Below are 23897 nucleotides of genomic sequence, written 5' to 3'. Positions count from 1 at the left end.
GTATGAATACTTTTGCAAGCCACTGTACATGAGGCTCTGCCTCAAGAAGGTGGCATCTATCATCAGGGATCCCCACCATTTGGGCCTTGCCCTCTACATGCAGCAACCATTTATGCAGGAGGTACAGGAGCCTGAAGCCCCGCACCACTAAGTTCAGGAACAACTACTTTCCAGCAACCATAATACTCTTGAACCGTCCTGCACAACCCTAATCCTATCTCCACATGGAATCCTGTGGATGGCCTCTTGCACTACCATGCAATTTTTCTCAATCGTGTTGTTGCATTAATGTCTTGTTTTGTAACGTTTTTTTCGTTTGGCCATCTTGCATAATTTGTTTTTTTGTGTTATCTGAATCAATGTGCCAGTGAGATAAGATTTCAAGTAAGATTAAGCTGCAAGTAAGATTCTCATTGGATCCATACCTCACTGTACTTATGCATATGGCAATAAACTCCACTCGACCCTTACTTAACACTCTGATTCTTGTTGGTACTTAATCTGGTCATCATCATTGGCGTTCACTCTAAACGAGTATGACTGTCCTCTCCTCTCGATTGGGTTGTCTACTTGTGGGTCTGCAGATGTCTGTAGAGGCCGATCCGTGATCCACACACCTTGGTGCAACGTGGGCAATGGAGACTGGCAGTGATTGGTAGTCGTCGAATTCTCTTCTCTCTCTCCTTACGGTGCTGTCGCTTTGTCTCTGTTACACGGATTAGTTCCATTTCGTGAAGTGCAGCTCCTTGCTGTACGGATTTCCTCCAGGAGACCTGTCCAGTGCATTGTGCTCCCAGTTGCTCGATGTGATGTGGAATTTCTTTACTCGAAGTTGTCCTTGAAGCGTTTCTTTGGCCCGCCGGGGGCTCGCCGACCTTCCTTCAATTGCGAGTACAGGATTTGTTTAGGGAGACGTGTGTTGGACATGCGGATAACATGGCTGATTCTTGTTGGTACTTAATCTGATAACTCTCAATGAATTACTTAAGATCATGTTTCTACCTCTGACAAAAAACTGAATACTATTCTTGTTATTATGTTCAAAGCTTCAACATCAGCAATAAATTATTGTATTACATATGAACCAAGTACAAATGTGTAGATAGAAACAAGGAACTGCAGATGCTGATTTACACAAAAGGACACAAAGTGCAGGAGTAACTCAGCGGGTCAGGCAGCATCTCCGGAGAACGTGGATAGGTGCCGGTTTGTGTAGGGTTGAGTCTGAAGAATGGTCCTGACTCGAAACGTCACCTATCTATGTGTCCCGGAGATGCTGTCTGACCCGCTGAGTTACTCTGGCACTTTGTGTCCTAATGTGCAGATAGATACATTTTGTAAATTTTCAAGATCACTCGGAAGCTAACCAGTCGTTAAATTTCTAATAAAGTTTAATTCTTGACAGAGTAGTTCAGGATCATGTACTGAATGTAATAATTCTGTTTGATTTTGAATTACAGTACAGCAGTATCTTTTGGGATGTCCAGGTATGAAAGATTGAAGTGTGTTGGGGGTCTGTTCTATGCATGTACCACTTGGAGACTGTACTATAATGAAATGCATGCTTCTTGCTGTGTGTGTGTGTGTGTGTGTGTGTGTGTTTACTCCTGTGATTGTGTGAAACAAATAATAGAGGCATTGAAGAAACTCTAATCATATTGACAATTTTACCCGTGATTTAGCAAGAGTCTGCAGGTTGGAAAGACGAGGAATGTGCTCAAAAGCCTTTTAAGGCCAGCACTAAAAGTTTCAAGATTAATCCAGTGGTTAAATTAGGAAAAATATTCTTGCTTTTCGGAAATTGTGCCTAACTTTTGACTGAAATAGTACAGGAGGGCAGGATCACTCAAATTTCGGGGATGAATCCATGTTTGAATATATCTGGTATGGAATTGATTGCTGAAATTATGATACGATAGAACTTTATCCTTACCAATTCGTAATTGCTTTATGCTTATGTGTTAATTTAGATCACTCCTGAAGCAGTGCAGAATGTAAAGTAGAATCCTATCCAGGATTAGGTGAAATATGCCCTTCATTTCCCTGGCGAATACATTTAATTGGATATTTTCTTTAAATGACAACCCCAGTATAGGTGACTAGATCGTTATATAATCCAGATGCTTAAAACTGGAGGCATTCGTAAATTGGTGGGAAAATTCAGCTTGGGTTTTCTAAATTATATACTCTTTAGTGATACTGGATGTGGCATATTCTCTTAATGTTGCATGTTAATCTTAATGCTTGATTAGTAAGGGTGTCTGGTTATGGGACAAAGGTAGGGGAATGGGGTTCAGAAGGAAAGATAAATCAGCCACGGTTGAATGGCGAGGTAGACTTGATGGGCCAAATGGCCTAATTCTACTCCTGCAATCTATGAACTCATGGCAGAATGGCCTCATTCTGCTCCTTGATCTAATAATGTTGTATAATTCTTAATCATATAATTCTAAATCAAGCAAACCACAAATTTAAAATGTTGTTGTTTTAGATTGATGCCCTTTAATTGGGCCAGGAGACAGCTGGTACTGCTTCTGCCTCACAGTACCAAAAGACCCAGGTCGATCCTCACCTTGGATGCTGTCTGCGTGCTGTCTGCACATTCTCCCCTGTGACCGCATGGGTTTTCTCCGGGAGCCTTTCTTCCCACATCCCGAAGACCTGCGGTTTGTGGGTTAATTGGCATCTGTGAATTTATTGCCCCTTGAATGTAGCGAGTGGATGAGAAAGCAGGATAACGTAGAACTAGTGTGCATGGGTGATGGATGGTCGGCATTAACCCTGTGGGCTGATGGACCTGTTTAAATGCCATATCTCTAAACTAAACTCTAAACCTCACTGTTAAAATATTTTAGGACATTTCAGTGGGATCTTGATCAGCTAGGTATGTAGTTTGGTTAGTTTATTGACATGTGTACCGAGGTACAGTGAAAAGCTTTAGTTGCGTGCTAACCAGTCAGCGGAAAGACAATATATGATTACAATCGAGCTGTCCACAGTGTACAGATACACGATGATGGGAATAATGTGAATAATGTTTAGTGGAAGATAAAGTCCAATCAAAGATAGTCCGAGTGTCTCCGATAAGGTAGATAGTAGTTCAGGACTGCACTCTAGTTGTTGATTAGATGGTTCAGTTGCCTGATAACAGCTGGAAAGAAACTTTATGGTGAGGAATGGCAAAGTAATTTGATTCAGATAAATGCGAGGTGCTGGAAAGTCAAATCAGCTGGGTGTCTCCAATTGCTCTCCTATTTTTGCTCCAGATTCCAGTATCTGCCGTCTCTTGTGCTCACTGAAGGATTACCCCCTACAATAACTTGCTGAAAAGAGCGCGGCCAATGTGCATCCATCTTTGCAAGTGCTATGAATAAACAATAACCTGGAAAACGTGCATGTTGTGGAGTAGCTGACTGCCTCAAACCTAATCAATTAACAGGGGTTGACGCTGTGTGCTCAAGATATTGAACTGAGTTTATTCAAATCCTGTGTATAGGTAGTTATCTTGAGGGACTAAATAAAACAAGTGAATAAGAAAGGGAATATAAAAATAATAGAATTTAGATAACTGATCTCCTGTTGTCTTGCAATTGTATTGGATAAAGTAAGACAATTGAATAATTAACATCAAGACCAAAGACATGGGCCAAATAGCCTAATTCTGCTCCTATCAAGTCTACTCCATCATTCAATCATGGCTAATTTATCTTTCCCTCTCAACCACATTATCCTGCCTTCTCCCCATAACCCCTGACATCCTAGACTCTCCCATTACTGGAAATATCCCCGCCACATCCACTCTATCAAATGCTCTAGCAAGTGTACTTGAATGAAGACTATTTGTTCACCTACCTTGGTTTCTCTTGCCTAACCAGTAGACCACCCTTAGAGTCATAGAATGATACAGTGTGGAAACAGGCCCTTCGGCCCAACTCGCCCACACCTGCCAACAATGTCCCAGCTACACTAGTCCCACTTGCCTGTGCTTGGTCCATATCCCTCCAAGCCTGTCCAATCCATCTTCTTCTTCTGTCGTGTGTCTTTTAGACATGCAGCTCCGTTGAGGCGAGCCAGGCCAACGTGTCATCGTCCAGGTCAATCAGACCTCGTTCACCATTTGGTGGCCGGTGTTTGGGGCAACTGGTGACTATATGCTCCACTGTCTGTGTTGGGTCCCCACACGTGCAATAGACGCTGTCCACGAGGCCCCACCTCTTCATCGCTACTCCATAGCGTCCGGCGCCTGTCCTCAAGCGGTTGAGGGTTGTCCACTGTTTTCGGGGCAGGTCCTGGCCAGGGACGTCCATGGGGTCATCGATGTAATGGTGTAGCCGAGATGGTTCCGCTGACTTCCACTGGTCTCTCCATCTCGTCTTGACCCAGGTGGCCTTAGAAGCGTCAGCCGGTGTTGTGCAGAGCAGCTCTTGGGCTTGCGTGGCAAAGGGGTGCCGTGACTTGAGGCGCATTCGTCGTGGTGTCTCTGTCACGATCTGATGGAGGAGGTGGGATTCACTGGTTTGTGCCTTTCAAGAGAGGGCCGGCGGGGCTGCTTCTCGTCTGATGTTGGCCGGCGCGATGCCAGCGAGGACGGGCAGTTGGTTTACTGGGTGGCTCGTAGGCATCCGGAGACAGTCCACAGGGCGCTGTTGAGGGCAGCATCCAGGTTCTTGGCGTGAGGGCTACGGCACCAGACCGGGGCGCAGTGCTCGGCGGCTGAGAACACCAGGGCCACTGTGGACGTGCGCAGTGTCTTCGTCGTGGCTCCCCATGTGGTGCCGGCTAGGCGGCGTATCAGTGCGGCACGGGCGCTTGTCTTTGCCTTGGCACCTTCCAGGTGTTGTTTGAATGACAACGTTCTGTCGAGCTTTACAGCGAGGTATATGGGGACGGGCTGGGACCGTAACCGGGGGTTATCCACCATGACGTTCTCTCGCGGGTCGCTTCCCTGTTGTTGAGGTGGAACATTGAAGATGTTGTCTTACCCATGCTGAGCCTGAGGCGCCAGTTCCTCAGGTATGAAGACAGGATGTTCATGTCTTCAGAGAGGCCCTCTTCTGCTGCGTCCCAGGATGGCTTACTGAGTAGGATGGCCAGGTCATCAGCATAGCCATACTTTGACTGGGTTGCAGGCAGGTCATGGGTGTAGATGTTGAACAGCATTGGTGCCAGCACTGAGCCCTGAGGGACGCCGTTCTTAAGTTTCCTCACCCTGCTGCATTGCCCGTTGCTGGTGTGTAGCCTGAAGCTGCGGTTGCTCAGCATCTCCATGATGAAGCTCACCATGTGCTTGTCTGGGATGGTTTCCAGAAGCTTCATGTGTAGTCCATGCAGCCAGACAGTATCCTATGCAGCTGTGAGGTCCAACAAGACAGCGCCTGCCTTCTCCCCTGCTTGGAAGCTGTCCTCTATGTCTTGGCACAGGAGGGTCACCTGGTCCGCCGTTGACCTACTGCTTCGGAAGCCAGCCTGTTCTTTAGGCAGCTGGGGGTCGATCACTGGATTGAGACGTGTGTGGAGGAGACGTTCCAGGAGCTTGTATGGAGCACACAGCAGTGAGATGGGTCGGTATCCCTTGGGGTCATCGCTAGGCTTGTTTGGCTTCGGCAGAGTGATCATCTTGGCACGGCACCAGATCATTGGCTGCTTCAGGCAGCGGAAACACGTGGAGAGGAAGGAGCACAGTCAGTTGCCTTCTTGCCTTGGTGTTTTATGTATTCCGGGTGGATGCCGTCGGTGCCTGGTGCCTTACCGGTTTTCAGCCGTCGGATGGCCTGCGCGATTTCTTGTGTTGTGAAATCGTGGGATAGGTTGGAGTCGCAGCTCGGGGCCCTGTGCAGCTCATGGACTCTCCCGATGTTGTTCTGGTGAAGTCCTTGTCTGCGTTGGGGAAGTGGCCGTTGCTCAGCAGTAGCGACGCGATCGAATTTACAGTGAAGACGCGGTAAAGACATTGGTTTCGTTTTGTGGGCTTATGAGCCTGTAAGCTACTCGTGGAGGAGACTGCGTAGAGGCTGCCTTTGTCTCCTCCGTCCAATCCATGTGCCTGTCTGTTTTTTAAACAATGGGATAGTTCCAGCCTCAACCACCTCCTCTGGCAGCTTGTTCCATACACCCACCACCCTTTGTGTGAAAAGGTTACCCCTCGGAACTCTTCAAGGCTCTTCCTCACTACCCTTGATCCCTTGTAGCTTGTGCCATTTTCTGGACTGATCTTTTCCAATTGACTATCCTATATACTTGCAGACATTCCTATAAACTATTTACTCCCATTGCTCCATCTTGCCCACTAGGAGGAAACCCACGTGGTCAGCACCTGAGGTCAGGATCGAATGAACCTGGGTCTCTGTGGCACCAAGAGGCAGCAGTTCTACCAGCTGCGTCACTGTGCCACCCTCTTGCCTTGCATTATCTTGTGTTTAGGGATACAATGAAAAACTTTGTTTATGGGCCATTCAGGCGAATCGTACCATACGTAACGATATCTAGTTAATGCAAAAGAGAATAAAAAACACATTGTAGTTTATAGCGTTACAGCTGCAGAGAAAGTGCAGATAAATAAATGTGCATGGGTTGCAACATGGTAGATTGGAAGATCAAGAATTCATCTTTGGCATATGAGAAATTAATTCAAGAGTTTGATAACAGCGGAAAAGAAGCTGTTCTTGAAACTGATGGTATGTGCTGTCAAACTTTTTTATTTTGTTCGCGATGGGAGAAGGGAGGAGGGGAGAAGAGAAAATGTCTGGGGTGTAAGTGGCCCTTGATTATGTCGGCTGCTTTCCCAAGGTAACGGGAAGCGTAGAGTCATAAACTCGTAGCCGTACAGCGCCGAAATGGCTCCGGCCCAACGTCCTGCGTTTGGCCTATATCTCTCTAAACCTAGCCTTTCCATGTACCTATTTAAATACTTGATTTCATGGGCTGAGCTGCTGCCAAACCAAGCAGTGATGCATCTCTCTAATGGTGCTGCTTTCTACAAGTACTATCAGCTATGATAACTGTAGAAATTGGTAAGAATCATTGGAGACATGGCAGATTTCCTTGGCTGTTGTCACCTCGAGCTATTACTCAATTTCAGGTAAGGCACTCTTCTTGACGATGGTACAGTCATCGTAGCTGAAACACGATTCCTTCAGTGTGACAATTCTCTCTGTGTGCGCGCATGTGTGTGCTGCAGAAATAGCTTGCACTTGCTGATCTGAGCTTAATATTTGAATTTTGTGTGGATTTGCAAAGATGCCTATAGAATACTTCCAATTTATAGAAAAAACATTCAATATTTGTTGTGTCAGCTTGAAAATGTACAATTATCTGATGTATCAGTAGAATCTGCTTCATATGTTATAGGAGCAGAATTAGGCCATTCTACCCATTGAGTCTACTCTGCCATTCAATCATGGCTGATCTAACTCTTCCTCTTAACCCCATTCTCCTGCCTTCTCCCCATGAACCCTGATACACTTACTAATCAAGAACCTGTCAATCTCCACCTTAAAAATATCCAACAACGGTTTCCTCAGCCGTCTATGGCAATTAATTCCACAGATTCACCACCCTCTGACCAAAAAAAATCCTCCTTGTCCCCTTTAGAAACATAGTAAATAGGTGCAGGAGTAGGGTATTCGGCCCTTCGAGTCAATACCCCCATTCAATATAATCATGGCTGATCAACCAAAATCAGTAACCTGTTCCTGCTTTCTCCCCATGTCCCTTAATTCCATTAGCCCTAAGATCTATATCTAACTCACTCTTGAAAACATTCAGTGAATTGGCCTCCACTGCCTTCTGTGGCAGAGAATTCCACAGATTCACAACTCTCTGGGTGAAAATGTTTTTCCTAATCTCAGTCCAAATGGCCCACCCCTTATTCTTAAACTGACCCCTGGTTCTGGACTACCCCAACGCCGGGACTATTTCCCCTACCTTTCTCAAGGTACGTCTTTTTATTCTGAGACTATGGCCTCTGGTCCTAGATGAAGGACTCTTGATGAAAGACTAACTGATAAATCTGTGAGGTTTACAGTACTGTATTGTATTGCATCGTTAACTACTGTGCTATAATGTTGTTATTATTGCTAAAGTTATTGTTATATAACTACTTGTCATAACTAATTGTTATATAACTATTGTTATTATTATTGTGTGGGCTTTTGTGTAATAGGTCTCGCCCCATATTAATTTTCGTCCCTGCCGGCAATTGTTGTATTGGGGATGTATTTTGCGGAGCACAGGAAGTCCCCTGGGGGACATATGCAGACGGCACGTGGTTACCTGCTACTGTGATGCCTCTGATGAAATAAATGTAAAGAACCAAACTGCAACCCAATTATCACCCACAGTCCAGAGTGACTGGAGTATTCAAAGCCAAAAACCTCTAACAGTTTCATTAAATAATTTATTAATAGCAATTTCGTTTGTCTGCTCAACCCAAAGAAGTGATATCATAATTAATTTTGGCCAACATTCATTCATATCCTTTGTGATATTGTCACAACTTAGATCGGCTTAGGTATGTCAATGCCAAGGTGCCCTTATATTCCTCCCTACTTGATGAATGAACACTGCTGTTGATCACTGGTAAGCTATTTAATAGTGGAGGATATTGGAGCCAACCCTGATCATTTGTCAATGGATCCACGCTACATTCCTCTTGCAATATAGATTCTGGTGGAGCCACAAATACCTTTCAATGCTTTATTTTCCAATACTTACTTCAAGCTGCAACAGTTACAGGTATTTGCCAAAATATAACGTTGTCAGTTTTTGTCAGTGCGGCGGGTCTGAAATATAGCGTGACTACAATGATAACAGGACTCGAGGAGCTGAGGTGAGAGAGGTTAAGCAGACTAGGGCTTTATTCCTTGGAGCGCAGGAAGATGACGGGTGATCTTAGAAAAAATAATAGGTGCAGGAGTAGGCCATTCGGCTCTTGGAGCCAGCACCGCCATTCAATAAGATCATGGCTGATCATGTAAAATCAGTACCCCTTGTGATCTTTATGAAACTGTATAAGATAATGATAGGAATAGATAGAGTAAATGCACAAAGTCCTTTACCTAGAGTAAGGGAATCGAGAACCAGAGGGCCAAATGCAGTCAGGTGGGACTAGTGTTGATTGGGCATGTTGATCAGTGTGGGCATGTTAGGCCGAAGGGACTTTCCATGCTGTATGACTCTGACACTAAGTCAGCAACTGGCTGGGATTAACACTTGCATCTCAGGTTACTATCTCTGTTAGCGTTAAAATGCTGGAGTAATTCATCCTTCCATTTCCAAATTCGTCCATTCTGTTCACTTATTTTTTCACAAGATGCATAAACGTCTTGAATTAAAACAACCATTATGATATAGGAAGTTCAAGGAACTGCAGGTGCACATTTATACAAAAAAAGTCACAAAGTGCTGGAGTAACTCAGCAGATCAGGAGGCATCTCGGGAGAACATGGCTATTTCAGGACAGGACCTTGTGTTAACGTTAGCTGGCCAACAGTAGTTTTGTTTATTATTCTCACGTGTACCAAGGTGCAGTGACTAGCTTTTTGTTGCTTGCTATCCAGTCAAAGAAAATACTAAATATGATTACAATCAAGCTGTCCATAGTGTACAGATAAAGGATAAAGGGTACAACATTTAGTGTAAGATAGTCTTATTAAAGTTCAAAGGTCTCCAATGAGGTAGATGGGAGTCCGGGACCACACTCTAGCTAATGAGAAGGAAGCAGAAGCTTTTGGTTTTATTTCCCTAAATATACTAATGATTTAATTATTCAGCTCTGGATTGGTTGAGAGAGATCAACAGTTCAAGTATAGAAACAAGGAACTGCAGATGCTGGTTTATACCAAAGATAGGCACAAAGTGCTGGAGTAACTCAGCAGGTCAGGCAGCATCTATGGAAAAAAGGATGGCTGATCTTTTGGGTCGGGACCCTTCTGCAGACTGTTCAGACAAAAGTCTGAAGAAGGGTCCTGACCCAAAACTTCACCTATTCCTTTTCTCCAGAGATGCTGCATGACCCGCTGAGTTACTCCCGCATTTTGTGTCAATTATGTAAATAGTTTTGAAGGGACAATTCACTTACTTAGACCAGTGGTGACTGATTAGGAATGTGCTTTCTGAGTATGAAGTGCACAACAGAGTTTGTTTGGTCCCTGGAGTGGTGAGCTATTTTCTATTTATAATCCTGCCACCTGCATTGCAATGTCAACATTGCATTGGCCGGCTTCCATAGATAGCAAGTCATGTTGGAGTGCCAGCCTGCACAGCTGTAGGCTGCTTGCCAGCATTAGCCCAAGATGCGGGTTTCATTTCACCCAACTGAGGATATGCTTCTTTCTCAAGTGCCTTTTGAAGTGTTACCTAATGCAAGGGCAAATTAAATTGTTGAAAGTCGAATCTTGTCAGTGTCCATGGGATCTTCTTTTTCAAATGGGCGGCACAGTGGCACAGCAGTAGAGTTGCTGCTTTACACTGCCAGAGACCCGGGTTAGATCCTGACTATGGGTGCTGTCTGTACGGAGCTTGTACGTTCTCTCTGTGACCGTATTGACTTTATCCGAATGTTCCTGTTTCCTCCTACACTCCAAAGATGTACAGATTATAATAATGGCCTCATTTTTGGTGTAACCTTTATATTTAATATTTTAATTTATATGAACTAATTACCACATCACAACTGCTAAACATGTCAATTGCCTTTTATATCGTTTTGTGTGCTGTAAAACTGGCCTAGTTTAGCTTATTATTATCATGTGTTCTGAGGTATAGTGAGAAGATTTTGTTTGTGTGCTGCCCAGTCAAAGAAAAGACTACATAGGAATACAATCAAGCCGCCACAGTCCATAGATAAAGGATAAAGGGCACAACATGCTGTACCCTTTTTTTCCCCTTGGCAAGGCTGCCAGCATAATAAAGGACCAGTCTCATCCCGGGCATTCCCTCTTCTCCCATCAGGTAAGAAGTACAGAAATGAGGAATTGCATATCTCCAGATTCAGGGACAGTTTCTTCCCAGCTGTTATCAGGCAACTGAACCATCCTATCACCAGCTAGAGAGCGGGCATGCGCTACCATCTACCACATTGGAGACCTTCGGACTATCTTTAATCGGACTTTACTGGACTTTACCTTGTACTAAACGCTATTCCCTTTATCCTGTATGTACACTGTGGACGGCTTTATTGTAATCATGTATAGTTTTTCCGCTGGCAATAATAAACTAAAATAAAATAAAACTAAACTAGTCCAGTTTTGCAGCACACAAAATGATAGTAAAGGCAATTGATGTACATTGACAGTTAATATATAATTATTCTTAAAATTATGTAATAATCTGTACATACAATATAAAATATTAAGTGTGAAGAAAGTTACGCCCAGAGGGTGGCACAGTGGTGCAACGGTGGAGCTGCAGTCTCACAGCACCAGACAATCCTGATTACGGGTGCTGCCTGTACGGAGTTTGCACGTTCTCCCCGTGTACTCCGGTTTCCTCACACATTTCAAATACGTACAGGTTTGTAGGTTAACTGGCTTCTGTAAATTGTTCCTAGTGTGTAGTGTACGTATGCGTGATCATTGGTTGGCGGGACACGGTGGGCCTGGTTCCATGCTGTATCTCTAAACTAACCTAAACTAAACTAAGTGGGGCCACTGTTATAACCAACATAAAAGCTTTTCACTGTACCTGACAATAAACTAAACTAAACATTTAGTGTAAAGTTAGAAACTTTTAGTTATAGTTTCAGTTTTCAGTTATAGAGACAGCATTAATTACAGCTGTTTTTTTTTGTCTTTTTAATTCACCTCTATTTACTGTTGTTAATATTCAGGTCGCCTCTGTACGCAGCTGCAGCTGATGACCCCTGAGCGTACTGCGAGACTAATAAAAGAAATGATGACTTCCTGCTGGCCTGGTCGAGAGATGATGGTTCAGTGGTTGCCAGGAAACTCAGAGAGGAAGCACCCACCATTGTCATGGCTGACAGCAGTATGGAGATATCTGTATCACAACTTCCCTGAAGATCTGACTCTGTTTGAGGAGTTGCCACTCATCCCGAAGAGGCGTTTGAGTGAATCCCAAAACGTGGTTCACCTTTTGCGTGTCCGATCTCCATCTCCTATAATCATGGAATCCGAAAATGAAACGCAGCTCCCCGAGTTTCTGGCAGAAGTCATCGAAAAGCTTGGAGGAGTTGTCGTTAAAGAACTAGACCCATGTTTGCAGCACCCCCTTATGAAAAAATACATCCATTCCCCTCTGCCTAGCAGCATGCTGCAGATCCTGGATAAGGCAATGCCACAGAGGATTTCCAGTCAGGTCATGTTGCTGCCTCCAACACACAAAGTTGCACTTAGATCTTTCCTAGCTAGTTTGCCAGAGGTTAACGAGCGAGACAAGAAGATCCTTAAGGAACTAGTTATCTTTAATAAAATTGAACCATCCTCCGAGAAAGGTACTCCCAGTTTTGTTGCGCTAAAAGGAAATAAAGTCTTGCACCACACTGCAAAACTGCCCCCAGATATACGGATGTCTGGTACCGTCATACACAGCACTGATGAAGCTTCCATCCGTTTGGTCACCTTGCTGAAAGTTGACCAATTAAAAAGTACTGACTGTCTAAAGATGATACTGCAAGACATTGAAAAAAGCTTTTATTCCAATAAGGATGTCATGGATATTGTGAGTTGGATACTCATCAACTTAGCCTTCCTCAAAGATGAAAATGCCTTGTTTATAGAATGGCTGAAAGCCTTGAAATTTATTTCTGTTTCTCAGGGAAGATTACTGTCCGCTAATGAACTGTTTGATCCTGAAATTGAAACACTGCAGAACTTGTTTTATGCTGAAGAAAAAGCAGTGTTTCCGCCGGTGAGCTATACCTCGATTCCAGATGTGTTGCACGCTCTGAGGCAGATAGGTTTAAAGAATGAGGATCAGTTAACGGAAAAAGAAGTCATTCAAGTGGCCAAACGAATTGAAGTTCTGCAGAGCAGTGGTATGGTGCAACATGATCTGGTTAACAAAAAAGCCAAGACATTGCTCATGATTCTTCACAGGCAGAAGACTTTGTCGCTTTCATCTGGAGCAAAGTCAACCATGCAGAAAGTAAAGTGGGTTCCTGTATGTAAGACTCGCCCTCTGAATTACCCGCAGTCCCTTGCCTGGAAAGGGGACGTGTTAACTTTCCACAAGGCTTGTGAGATGTGGCATGTATCTGACGCAGTGTTGGTTGGCTCCGCCGTGCCTCTTGTGGAGAACATCTCTCCGGAAGTTCGGAAATTGCTGGGATTTTCCACAGAACCCAGTCTGAACAGGGTATTGGGGCACTTGCAGAATGTCGTGGATTGGCACAACTCCAAGGACTTCAATAGTGACGAGTGGTACCAGTTTCAGCACTTCTTGCTTGACATTTATGACTTTATGCAAGGACATTTGCAGAAGGATAAAGAAGACTTCAAATCATTGACCTTTCCTTGGGTTTGGACTGGGAAAGTATTTACTGTACCTGGACACGTAACTATAAAACCAATACAAGATCTCGATCTGGAACCCTACCTGTATATCTTACCAAAAACCATGGCTAAATATCGCAAGCTATTTACGTTCTTTGGAGCACTGGAAGAAATAACAACTGAACACCTCTTCGGTATTGTGAAGACCATGAAACAAAAAAGCGACGGGGAAATCAGTGAGCAGGAAAGTAAACACAACTTGCTTCTGGTATTGAACATCTTGAAGTGGCTGTACATCAATCATGTTGCCGTTAACGTTGACACTCCAATCCCTATTCATTACAGTAAAGATCCCAGCAAATTGGTGATGGAGCCCATTGAGAACTGTAGCTACTGCGACATCAAAGTAGACGATCTCAGCGACTTGCTTGACGATTCCTTGGAACCCATTAACTTGGTCCATGAGGACATCCCGATGAAGATGGCTCAGGCACTGAAGGTGCCATGCCTGAGCACCAGGCTGATTAACCCAGAGAACCTGGGCTTTGAGCAGTCAGGACAAAGGGAGCCACTCACGGTGCGGATCAGAAACATCCTGGAGGAATACCCGTCGGTGGCGGACATCTTCAAGGAGCTCCTCCAGAATGCGGACGATGCGGAGGGGACAGAGTGCAGCTTCCTGATCGACATGCGGGGCAACTCTGATATCCGGGAGAACCTTCTCGACCCGGGAATGGTGCAGTGCCACGGCCCCGCTCTCTGGTCCTTCAACAACTCCGACTTCAGTGATGCCGACTTTGTAAACATAACCAGGCTGGGCGGCTCCCTGAAGCGGTGCGAGGTGGACAAGGTCGGTAAGTTTGGACTAGGTTTCAACTCCGTGTACCACATCACGGACATCCCTATAATTCTGAGCCGTGAATTCATGATAATGTTTGATCCAAATATTAATCACTTGGGGAAGCATATTCGTGACAAAACTCATCCTGGGATAAAGATCAATTGGAACAAACATCAGAAGAGGTTAAGGAAGTTTCCCAATCAGTTCCGGCCGTTTGTCAACGTATTTGGTTGTGATTTACCGCTGGACAGAGAGAAACCATTTTGCTATATGGGAACGCTTTTCAGACTTCCCTTCAGGGTGGAGGAAGAAGCATTAGTCAGTGAGATCAGCAGTGTTTCCTATGGCACGGCCGATATCTATTCTCTCGTGGATGAATTCAGCCTGTGTGGCCACAGATTGATCCTCTTCTCCCAGAATGTCAACACCATGTTGTTGAAATACTTGCAGTCCGAAGAGTCGGATCCCAGTTTGGCGCAGACTCTGATTGGAATCAAGAAAATAGTTTGCTCGTCCAAAGCCGTGACCACACCGATTAATATTTTGAAGGAGGCTGCAAAACTGATGAAGAGACTTTCTGGTAGCAGGCAGCTTCCTTCCGAGGCGCCTAGGTGTGCCTGCATAGTGCAGATCGTGGTGGATGAATTCCTTCAGGTGTTCCGAAGGGTAGTCGATCTCCAGTCGCCGCTCTTCAGGGGCCCGGAGGATGGGGCCGCGCCCTTCGCAGACTTCTCGGCCAAGGTGGCTCAGGGCAGAAAGATGGCGAGCGGAGAGGCGGCCCCAGAGAAAGTGACCGAGTCCACCACTTGGCTCATCTGTTCGTGCATGGACACCGGGGAAGCTCTGATATTCTCGCTGCAAGAAAGCGGGCGGAGGCTGGGGCTTGTCCCTTGCGGCGCGGTCAGTATTCTGCTATCCGAGACGGAGGGTGGTAAGTGGAGCATTAAGACAAATGGCAGCGCTTTCGGTGAAGTGTTCTGCTACTTGCCTCTGAGGATTAACACGGGTTTGCCGGTCCATATCAACGGTTGCTTTGCGGTTTCCTCCAACCGCAAGGAAATCTGGAAGACTGATACAAAAGGCAGGTGGAACACCATTTTCATGAGGCATGTGATAGTCCAGGCATATTTGGAAGCCCTCGCTGTGTTGCGAGACATGGCCGGCAATGCAGAGCTTGATGACTACGACTATTACACCCTGTGGCCTGATATTACCTTGGTGCACGATGACTTTGCCGTGGTGTGGCAGGGCTTTTACGAAGACATCGCCAAAGGGCGAGGCAACAAGCTGACGGAGGTATTCTCGGATGGGACCTCTTGGGTCTCCATCAGAAGCATAAGGTTCTTGGACGACACTTTGCTTCGGCGGCCGGTGGTGGGGCCCTTGGCTTTCAAGATCCTCCTGCAGTTCCTCAAGAAGGCCAAGCCTCAGCCCCTGTGCGCCGTGGAGCTCCCCCCATGGGTCCGGGCGGGTTTTGAAGAGGCGGGCTGCAGGAGCATCTTGCTGGAGAACACCTTTTCAGAGAAGCAGTTTTTTACCGAGGCGTTTTTTCCCGTACATCGAGGAGATCGAGGCGGATCTCCGCGATCCGTTGATGCTCTACATCCTGGACGAGAAGGTGTTGGAGTTGTCGGGGCTCCTACGTTCCAGTTGTTGCATACCGTCCTCGGGGGAAGACCAGCAGCTGTCTGTCCCCTCAAGACTCATCCATCCCGAAGGCCGTGTCGCCAAGCTGTATGACATTAGCGACGGGAGATTCCCCTCTGGAACTCCACAAGACTACCTGAACCCAGTCCGTTTGGTGAAGCTGGTGCAGCTCGGCATGATCAAGGACGACATTTCCTGGGAGGATTTACTAGAGCGCGCGGGGTCTGTTGCAGCGTTAAACGAAAGCGACCATGCAGCGGCTTGTCTACGCTGCAGCATCATTCTCAGCTTAATCGATGAGAAACTCAAGTTTCGGGATCACAGAGCCAAAGACTTTGCAGTGAAGTTTCAGTCCGCATCTTTCCTTCCTTTCCTTAAAAAGCCACCTGGTTTCTCATTGCATTGGAAAGGAAACGATTTCCAACCAGAGACTCTCTTTTCAGCCAAAGAGGTTTATCCACTTGAGTACCAAGATGTAGTTTGCCTTCTGCACCCGCTTCTAAATGAAAATCCTCCCAGTAAAGGATGTGGCAGTCTGTCCTCGAGTATGAAGGACTTCTTGGGGCTGCTGAAAAAGCCACCTATCCTTGTAGTGTTGGAACAGCTGAAGAAAGTTGCGACAGGGTTTGACGGCATCACTCTGTGCCAGGAGAACATCACAAACGCTTGCTACAAGTATCTCCACGAAGCCATGATGAAGAACGAGACGGCAAAGGTTCAGATCAACGGGGAGCTTCAAAGCTTTGCCTTTGTTCTGGTGGAGAACACATACGTCGAGTCGGCGAAGGTGTCCTTCCACTTGAACTTTGACGCGACTCCGTACCTCTATCAGCTGCCGAACAAGTACAGGAACAACTTCCGCGAGTTCTTCGAGAAGCTGGGCGTTCAGTCCTCGTTCACGGTTGAAGACTTTGCGTCGGTCCTTGAGGTTTTGAAAACCGAAACTGGCCGTGAGCCGCTGAAGGAGAACGATTTCCAGCTCTGCCGAAGAATCATCAGCGAGGGTGTCTGGGGGCTCATCCGCGAGAAAAATCGAGACTACTGCAAGCGGAAATATGGGACCCTTTTGTTACCGGATGGCGAGAACTTTCTCATTCCAGCGAAATCTCTGTGTTACAATGATTGTCCGTGGATTCGAGTGAGTGATAAGAGTGTGAAATATTGCCATCCGGACATACCAAGAGAGGTGGCAGTCAAACTTGGGGCAATGCCAAAGCGCCACAAAGCTCTTGAACGTTACGCTTCCAACATTTGCTTCAGTAGCCTCGGCAGTGAATTTGGGCAGAAGGAGAAACTGACCAGTCGCATTAAGAGCATTCTCAATGCGTATCCGTCCGAGAAAGAAATGCTTAAAGAGCTACTTCAAAACGCAGATGACGCCAAAGCCACAGAGATCTACTTCATCTTTGACCCGAGGGAACATCCAGGGGATCGGATCTTTGATGAAAAGTGGGCCCCGCTCCAAGGCCCAGCAGTTTGCGTGTACAACAACCAGCCCTTCACAGAAGATGACATTAGAGGGGTTCAGAACCTTGGGAGAGGGACAAAGGAAGGGAATCCTGGAAAGACCGGACAATACGGGATTGGATTCAATTCTGTATACCACATAACTGACTGCCCGGCATTTATTTCTGACAACGATGTACTCTGCATCTTTGATCCCCACGCAAGATATGCTCCGGGATCTACCAACGTTAGCCCCGGACGGATGTTTAGAGATTTGGACTCGGACTTTAGAACCCAGTTTCATGATGTATTGAGCCCGTTCTTAGGTAACCTCTTCAAAATGGAGAACGCTACGATGTTTCGGTTCCCGATCAGGAATGCCGAGATGTCCAAGATATCGGAGATCTGCCAAGTCCCAGTGTCGGATCAGATGGTTCAGAATCTTTTGGACAAACTGCGCAGCGACGGAGCAGAGCTCCTCATGTTTCTAAATCACATGGAGAAGATTTCGATTTGCGAGATCGAGAAAACGACGGGAGAATTAAATGTCCTGTACTCGGTGAAAGCCAATATCACAGATGCAGACAGGCTGAAACGGAAGCAGTTTCACGCGTCGGTGCTTGACAGCGTAAATAAAAGGAAACAGCTCGGACAGATACCGGTCCAGCAGATCACCTACGCGATGGACATTGAAGATTCTGAAGGCAACCTCACTACCTGGTTGGTCTGCAACCGGGCCGGGTTCTCCAACATGGAGAAAGTTTCAAAGTCCGTCATATCGGCTCATAAAAACGAGGACATCACCCTTTTCCCCAGGGGCGGAGTGGCCGGCTGCATCAGTCACAATTACAAGAAGCCACTTCGAGCTTTCTGCTTCCTGCCGCTGTCCCTGGAAACGGGGTTGCCCGTTCATGTGAACGGGCATTTTGCTTTGGACTCGGCAAGGAGGAATCTGTGGCGGGATGACAATGGCGTAGGGGTGAGGAGCGACTGGAACAACAATCTCATGACCACCCTGATTGCCCCAGCCTACGTGGAACTCTTGGTTCAGATTCGGAAGCGATACTTCCTGGGCTCCGACCCAACGATCACTGTCCTGCAAAACACGCCCAACCACGTCTTGAAGGACTCGTTAAAGAAATTCCTGACCTTCTTCGCCACCAACAAGCAGGACATACAGCCGGATTGGCACTGCCTGGTGAGGTCCCTCTACTGCTGTCTTCACGATGATCTCAAACGTCTCCTTCCAGTGGTGCGAGTCCCCAACGCGGACAGTGGAGAACTGCACCCCGCCATTTTCATCAGCTGGGTGAACACGTCCTTGGCGAACAGAAACAGGTCTTTCTTTGACAACTTGCTGCAAGATGAGCTGCAGCACATGAAGAGCACGGAATACAACATCGCGGTTCGCAAGACAATCGCCGAGAACGTCTACCGGCTGAAAAATCTGCTGCTCGACATAGGATTCAACTTGGTGTACAGCTCCGACGAGACTGCCAACATTTACCTGAGTTTCCGGGAAGCTGGGATCCCGGTTCACTACGTAACGCCGGCAGACGTGCGCGAATTCTTGCACACCTTCACGTCTCCAGACTCGAGCTGCCACATCGGGAAGCTGCCCTGCCGATTGCACCAGACGGCGCTGAAGCAGTTCCACAACCTGAAGCTTCTGGTTGACTGTTGCTTCAAGGATTCGGAAGAGAATGAGATCAGAGTGGAAGGACTTCCTCTCCTCCTCACCCTGGACAATGTCGTGCAAGTCTTCGACGCCAAGCGCCCCAAGTTTCTGACCACCTACCAAGAGTTGGTCTCGTCCCGCAAAGAGCTCTTCATGAACACGCTTTATATGAAGTACAACAATATCCTGCTCAACTGCGGCGTCGCAAAGGCTTTCGAGATAAGCAGTTTCGCAGAGCTGTTGTCGTTTGTGCTCCCGAGGGACTACAGAACGAGGTTCGTCGTGAAGTGGAAAGACAATTTTGTGAGCGAGTCGTGGCTGAAGACCTGCTGGCATTTCATCAGCGACGCTATTTCGGTGAAGGAAGGCGAAGCGGAGATCAGGCCGACCTTTGAAACCATCGTCGAGGTGTTGAAAGACTGGGCTTTGCTGCCGGGTACAAAGTTCACGATGTCCAGCAACAGGATGTTGATGCCGGAGAGCGAAGTATTGGTGCCACTCAGTTTAATGTACGTTTCCATCTTCCCAACCGGCCAAAACGAAAAGGTTTTCAGCATACTGATGAAAGCGGGCTGCATTCAACTGGCGTTGAATAAAATCTGCTCGAAAGATAATCTTTTGGTCTCCCAGTTGGCTTCCCACTTGGCGAACGTTGAGAGTCCCGATAGCATTTTGAAGGCCCTCGATTACATGAATCGAACATCAACACTGAGGACAAATCTTCTCACTGACAGCGACTTTGAAGTGCTTCTGATGTACTTCAATTCCAACTTGAATCAACTGGCAGCTCAGGATGACAGTAAGATCCTGAAGTCTCTGCCTTGTTTTAAGGCCATTAATGGAACCTATATCAGCATCTTGAAGTACGGCTCTTGCTTTGTTCTCACAAAAAACATTCCCCTGGCCGAAATAGAACGATGGACATTGTCCACCAACTTTGCCTTTCTTGCGGACAATCCTCAGCTGAAAGACTTGTATGGTTTCCTCAACTGCGTTCCTGTGGATGACCTAGAGGTCTACTTGAAACACTTGCTGCCAAAGTTTGATAACCTCACCACTGCGGCTAAGATTGAACATCTAGTGCACCTGAAGAAGAAGCTATCCAATCTGGACGAAGGCACATCAGTCAGGCAGCAACTGTTTGAGAAGCTTGAAAGCCTTGCAATCATCCCGGACTCCTTCAATCGACTGAAGCTCGCAAATAATCTTTACGACCGGACAGAGAATGTTTTCAAAGTCATGTTGCCCGAGAGCAGTTTCATCCCTCAAGACTTCTTCCGGCGACTGGAACAGATTGAAAAACCCAAGAACCGCGCTGCGTTCCTCACCTCCTGGATAACGTTCTTTCGAAACATCGGACTGAAGCACACGGTCTCCCAGCAACAGTTACTGCAGTTTGCGAAGGAGACTGGAACCCGGGCTCAAGCGGAGAATTGGCCTAAAGAAACGATACAGAACAAGGTTGACGTTCTGCTAAACCATATATTTCAAGAGAGGACTGATTTGTTCATCGGGACCTTTCTTAAAGACCTTTCATTGATACCGTTCATCTACCCAGAACGTGCTACTGCACAGCTCTTGAAACTTCACCCTCAGTACCAGGAACTCAATGGGATTCTCTCTTTAATATGTTTCAGTGGAGCGCAAGTCAATCCCAAATTCAAGCAGGCTGACGTCATGCAGTTATTGTGGACATCCTGCTCCATCCTTCCGGAAAAGGCAACACCTCTGAGCATTAAGGACCAAAAAGATAGCAAGCTTGATAAGCAGGAACAGGTGGAGGAAGTTCTGGCAATGTTAAACGTCAGTCTGGATCCCCCGTCGGACAAAGTCATAAGTAACTGCAAAAACATCTGCAACATTGCATCTCCAGAGGACGACATGATCAAAACAAGAGTCAAAGTGTTGCAAAGTACTTACGAGTTCCTGAACGCAGAGAAAAAAGATTTCCGCCTCCACCTTCGAGGTGTTGCCTTTGTCATGGTTGAAGATGGTTGGAAACTACTCAAACCCGAAGAGGTGGTCATAAATCTTGAACATGAGTCCGATTATAAACCCTACCTGTACAAGTTGCCTTTGGAACTCGGCAGCTTCCACCAGTTGTTTAAACTTCTGGGCACTGAAGACATCATTTCGACCAAACAGTACGTTGAAGTTTTGGGGCGTATTTTTAAGATATCTGAAGGGAAGCACTTGGAACCAAACGAGATGAGGACTGTGAAGAGGGCTGTATCTGGACTGTTCAAGAGCCTTCAAAATGAGCCGATCAAGGTCAGAATAGATCTGGAGAATCTCCGCGATTTAGGTCTTTACCTCCCGAGTAACGACGGAAGATTAACAAAGTCGAACACGCTGGTTTTTGACGACGCGCCCCATTATAAATGTCGGATGCAAGGCAACGTAGGCATGCTAATGTTGGTGGACCTCAGCCAGTGCTACTTGGGAAAGGACCACGCATTTCACACCAAGCTGATCATGCTCCTCCCTTCCAAACTGAGACCTAGGCTACTTGGTGGAATCTTAGAAGAGATCCTGGACGAGGAAACGCCAAAGATATGCCAATTCGGGGCCCTCTGTTCGCTTCAGGGTCGTCTGCAGTTGTTGCTCTCCTCCGAGCAGTTTATCACGGGTCTAATCCGGATTATGAAGCACGAGAACGACAACGCCTACCTGGCCAACGAAGAGAAAGCCAATCGGCTCTGCCGAGCCTTGCGTGAAGGGCTGAAGGTTTCGTGTTTTGAGAAACTGCAGACGAGCCTTCGCATAAAAGGGTGCAGTACGATTCCGCGGAGCAAAAGTGAGACGTTGGCTTTCTTGAAGAGATACGGAAACGCTGCGATACACCTGTACATCCAGCACGCAGAAGGCAAGGATATTAATTTTCTATTATCCCTGGCAATGACCTTTAAAACTGCCACTGACAACTTGATTTTGGATACATCCTACCTAATAGCCATGCTTGGCTGTAATGATATCTACAGGATCAATGAGAAACTGGATAACTTAGGAGTTAAGTATGATTCTTCTACTGAACGTTCAAAACTTGAACTGCCCCTGCCAGGAACACCTATATCAACCGAGATCCATTATCTACTGCTCATGGACCCTCTAAATGTGTTCTACCCAGGTGAATATGTTGGGTACCTTGTCGACGCTGAGGGAGGCGATATCTATGGATCGTACCAACCAACGTACACCTACGCCATCATTGTGCAAGAGGTGGAACGGGAAGGAGCTGAGAACTCCAGCTTTCTGGGCAAGTACTTCCAGATAGACATCGGCTACAGCGAATACAAAATCGTAAGTTCACTCGATCTGTATAAATTCTCGAGACCGGACGAAAGTTCCCAAGGAAGAGACAGCACGCCCACCACCCCTACGAGTCCCACCGAATGCCTTTCCCCCGGTCTCAGGCCGATTCCTCCCCATTTTCCTGGAAGGGAAAGCCACCGAGCTTCGACCTCAAGACACCAGTCTCCAAAGAAGATCAAACTTCATGCCTTGCCCGAGATCCTCCGCGAAGTCACCATGGTGCTGGAGCAGGCATGGCGGCTTACCGAGTCCGAACGGAAGAAAATCATACGCCGCTTGTACCTCAAGTGGCATCCCGATAAAAACGCGGAGAACCTAGAGATTGCCACCGAGGTCTTCAAGCATCTGCAGATTGAAATCAACCGCCTGGAGAAGCAAGGGGTAGGAGGTTCTGAATTCAGCACTGACAGAACTTCCAGAAGGACGTACTCCTCGGCCCGCTTCCAGTCGGAAAAGTTCTCCTTTCAGCGGTTTTACACATCCTGGAATCAGGAAGCAACCAGCCACAAGTCCGACAGGCAGCACTTTAAAGCCAGATTTGCCTCCGCCTCCGGTTCATCCCATTCCCCCCGCTTTTTTGTGCCTCCAACCTTCAAAACTGTGGGCAACCCCATCGAGGCTCGCAGGTGGCTCAGGCAAGCGCGGGCGAACTTCTCTGCGGCCAGGAACGACCTACACAAGAACGCTAATGAGTGGGTCTGCTTCAAGTGCTACCTGGCGGCCAAGCTTGCCCTGATATCGGCCGAATACGCAGTCAAGGGAAAGTCGGACAAAGACGTCAAACCCGCGGCACTTGCACAGAAAGTGGAGGAGTACAGCCAAAGTCTGGCAGGACTTGCCACCGACGTAAATAAGCTTGAAGCATACGGTGTGGATGGACTGAGAACCCGCTATCCAGATCTCCTCCCTTTCCCCTTAATTCCAAATGATAAATTCACTACAGAAGTCGCAATGAGGGTGATGGAATGCACTGCACGCATCATCATAAAACTTGAAAATTTCATTCAACAAAAACTGTAAACCTACAAGAAAAACTGTAAGATTACACGTTGGTAAGATTAGCGATCTCGTAAACACTAATCAGGATAACATTTCAAATTACATTTCTATCAGCTCCCTGCAATTAACGCAAACGGAAGGATTTTATTATCTGAGTTAAAACATCTATTCCTTCTCTAAACTCAGGTCGGCACACTGTGGCGCAGAGTTAGAGTTGCTGCCTCACAGCGCAAGAGACCCGAGTTCGATCCAGTATGGAGTGTGTACGTTCTCCCTGTGACCACTTGGGTTTTCTCAGGGTGCTCCGGGTTCCTCCAACATTCCAAAGACGTACAGGTTTGTAGGTTAATTGGCTTCTGTAAATTGTAAATTGTCTCTAGTGTGTAGGATAGTGCTCGTGCATGAGGTGATTGCTGGTCGAAGTGGACTCGGTGGGCCGAAGGGCCTGTTTCCGCGCTGTATCCCTAAAGTCTAAAGTAAAGATATTTTAACCCAGATAATAAAATGCTCATGAAATGTTCAT

At 46.6% G+C, this 23897-nt stretch overlaps 1 protein-coding gene across 1 annotated transcript in view; it reads left to right on the top strand.

Moving 5' to 3' along the window:
- The window catches only part of sacs (sacsin molecular chaperone), a 77211-nt gene extending 53512 nt beyond the window's left edge, over positions 1–23699 (top strand). Inside the window, 2 exon segments of the mRNA XM_033022756.1 lie at positions 11828–15837; positions 15839–23699. Coding sequence (XP_032878647.1) covers positions 11828–15837; positions 15839–23395 — 11567 coding nt within the window. The 3' untranslated portion in view covers positions 23396–23699.
- Positions 23700–23897: the final 198 nt, after the last annotated feature.

The sequence above is a fragment of the Amblyraja radiata genome, chromosome 6 (genome assembly GCF_010909765.2).
Source record: "Amblyraja radiata isolate CabotCenter1 chromosome 6, sAmbRad1.1.pri, whole genome shotgun sequence".
Classification (NCBI taxonomy): Eukaryota; Metazoa; Chordata; class Chondrichthyes; order Rajiformes; family Rajidae; genus Amblyraja; species Amblyraja radiata.
Note: the sequence above shows the minus strand (reverse complement) of the source record. Positions and strands in the feature narration are given on the sequence as shown.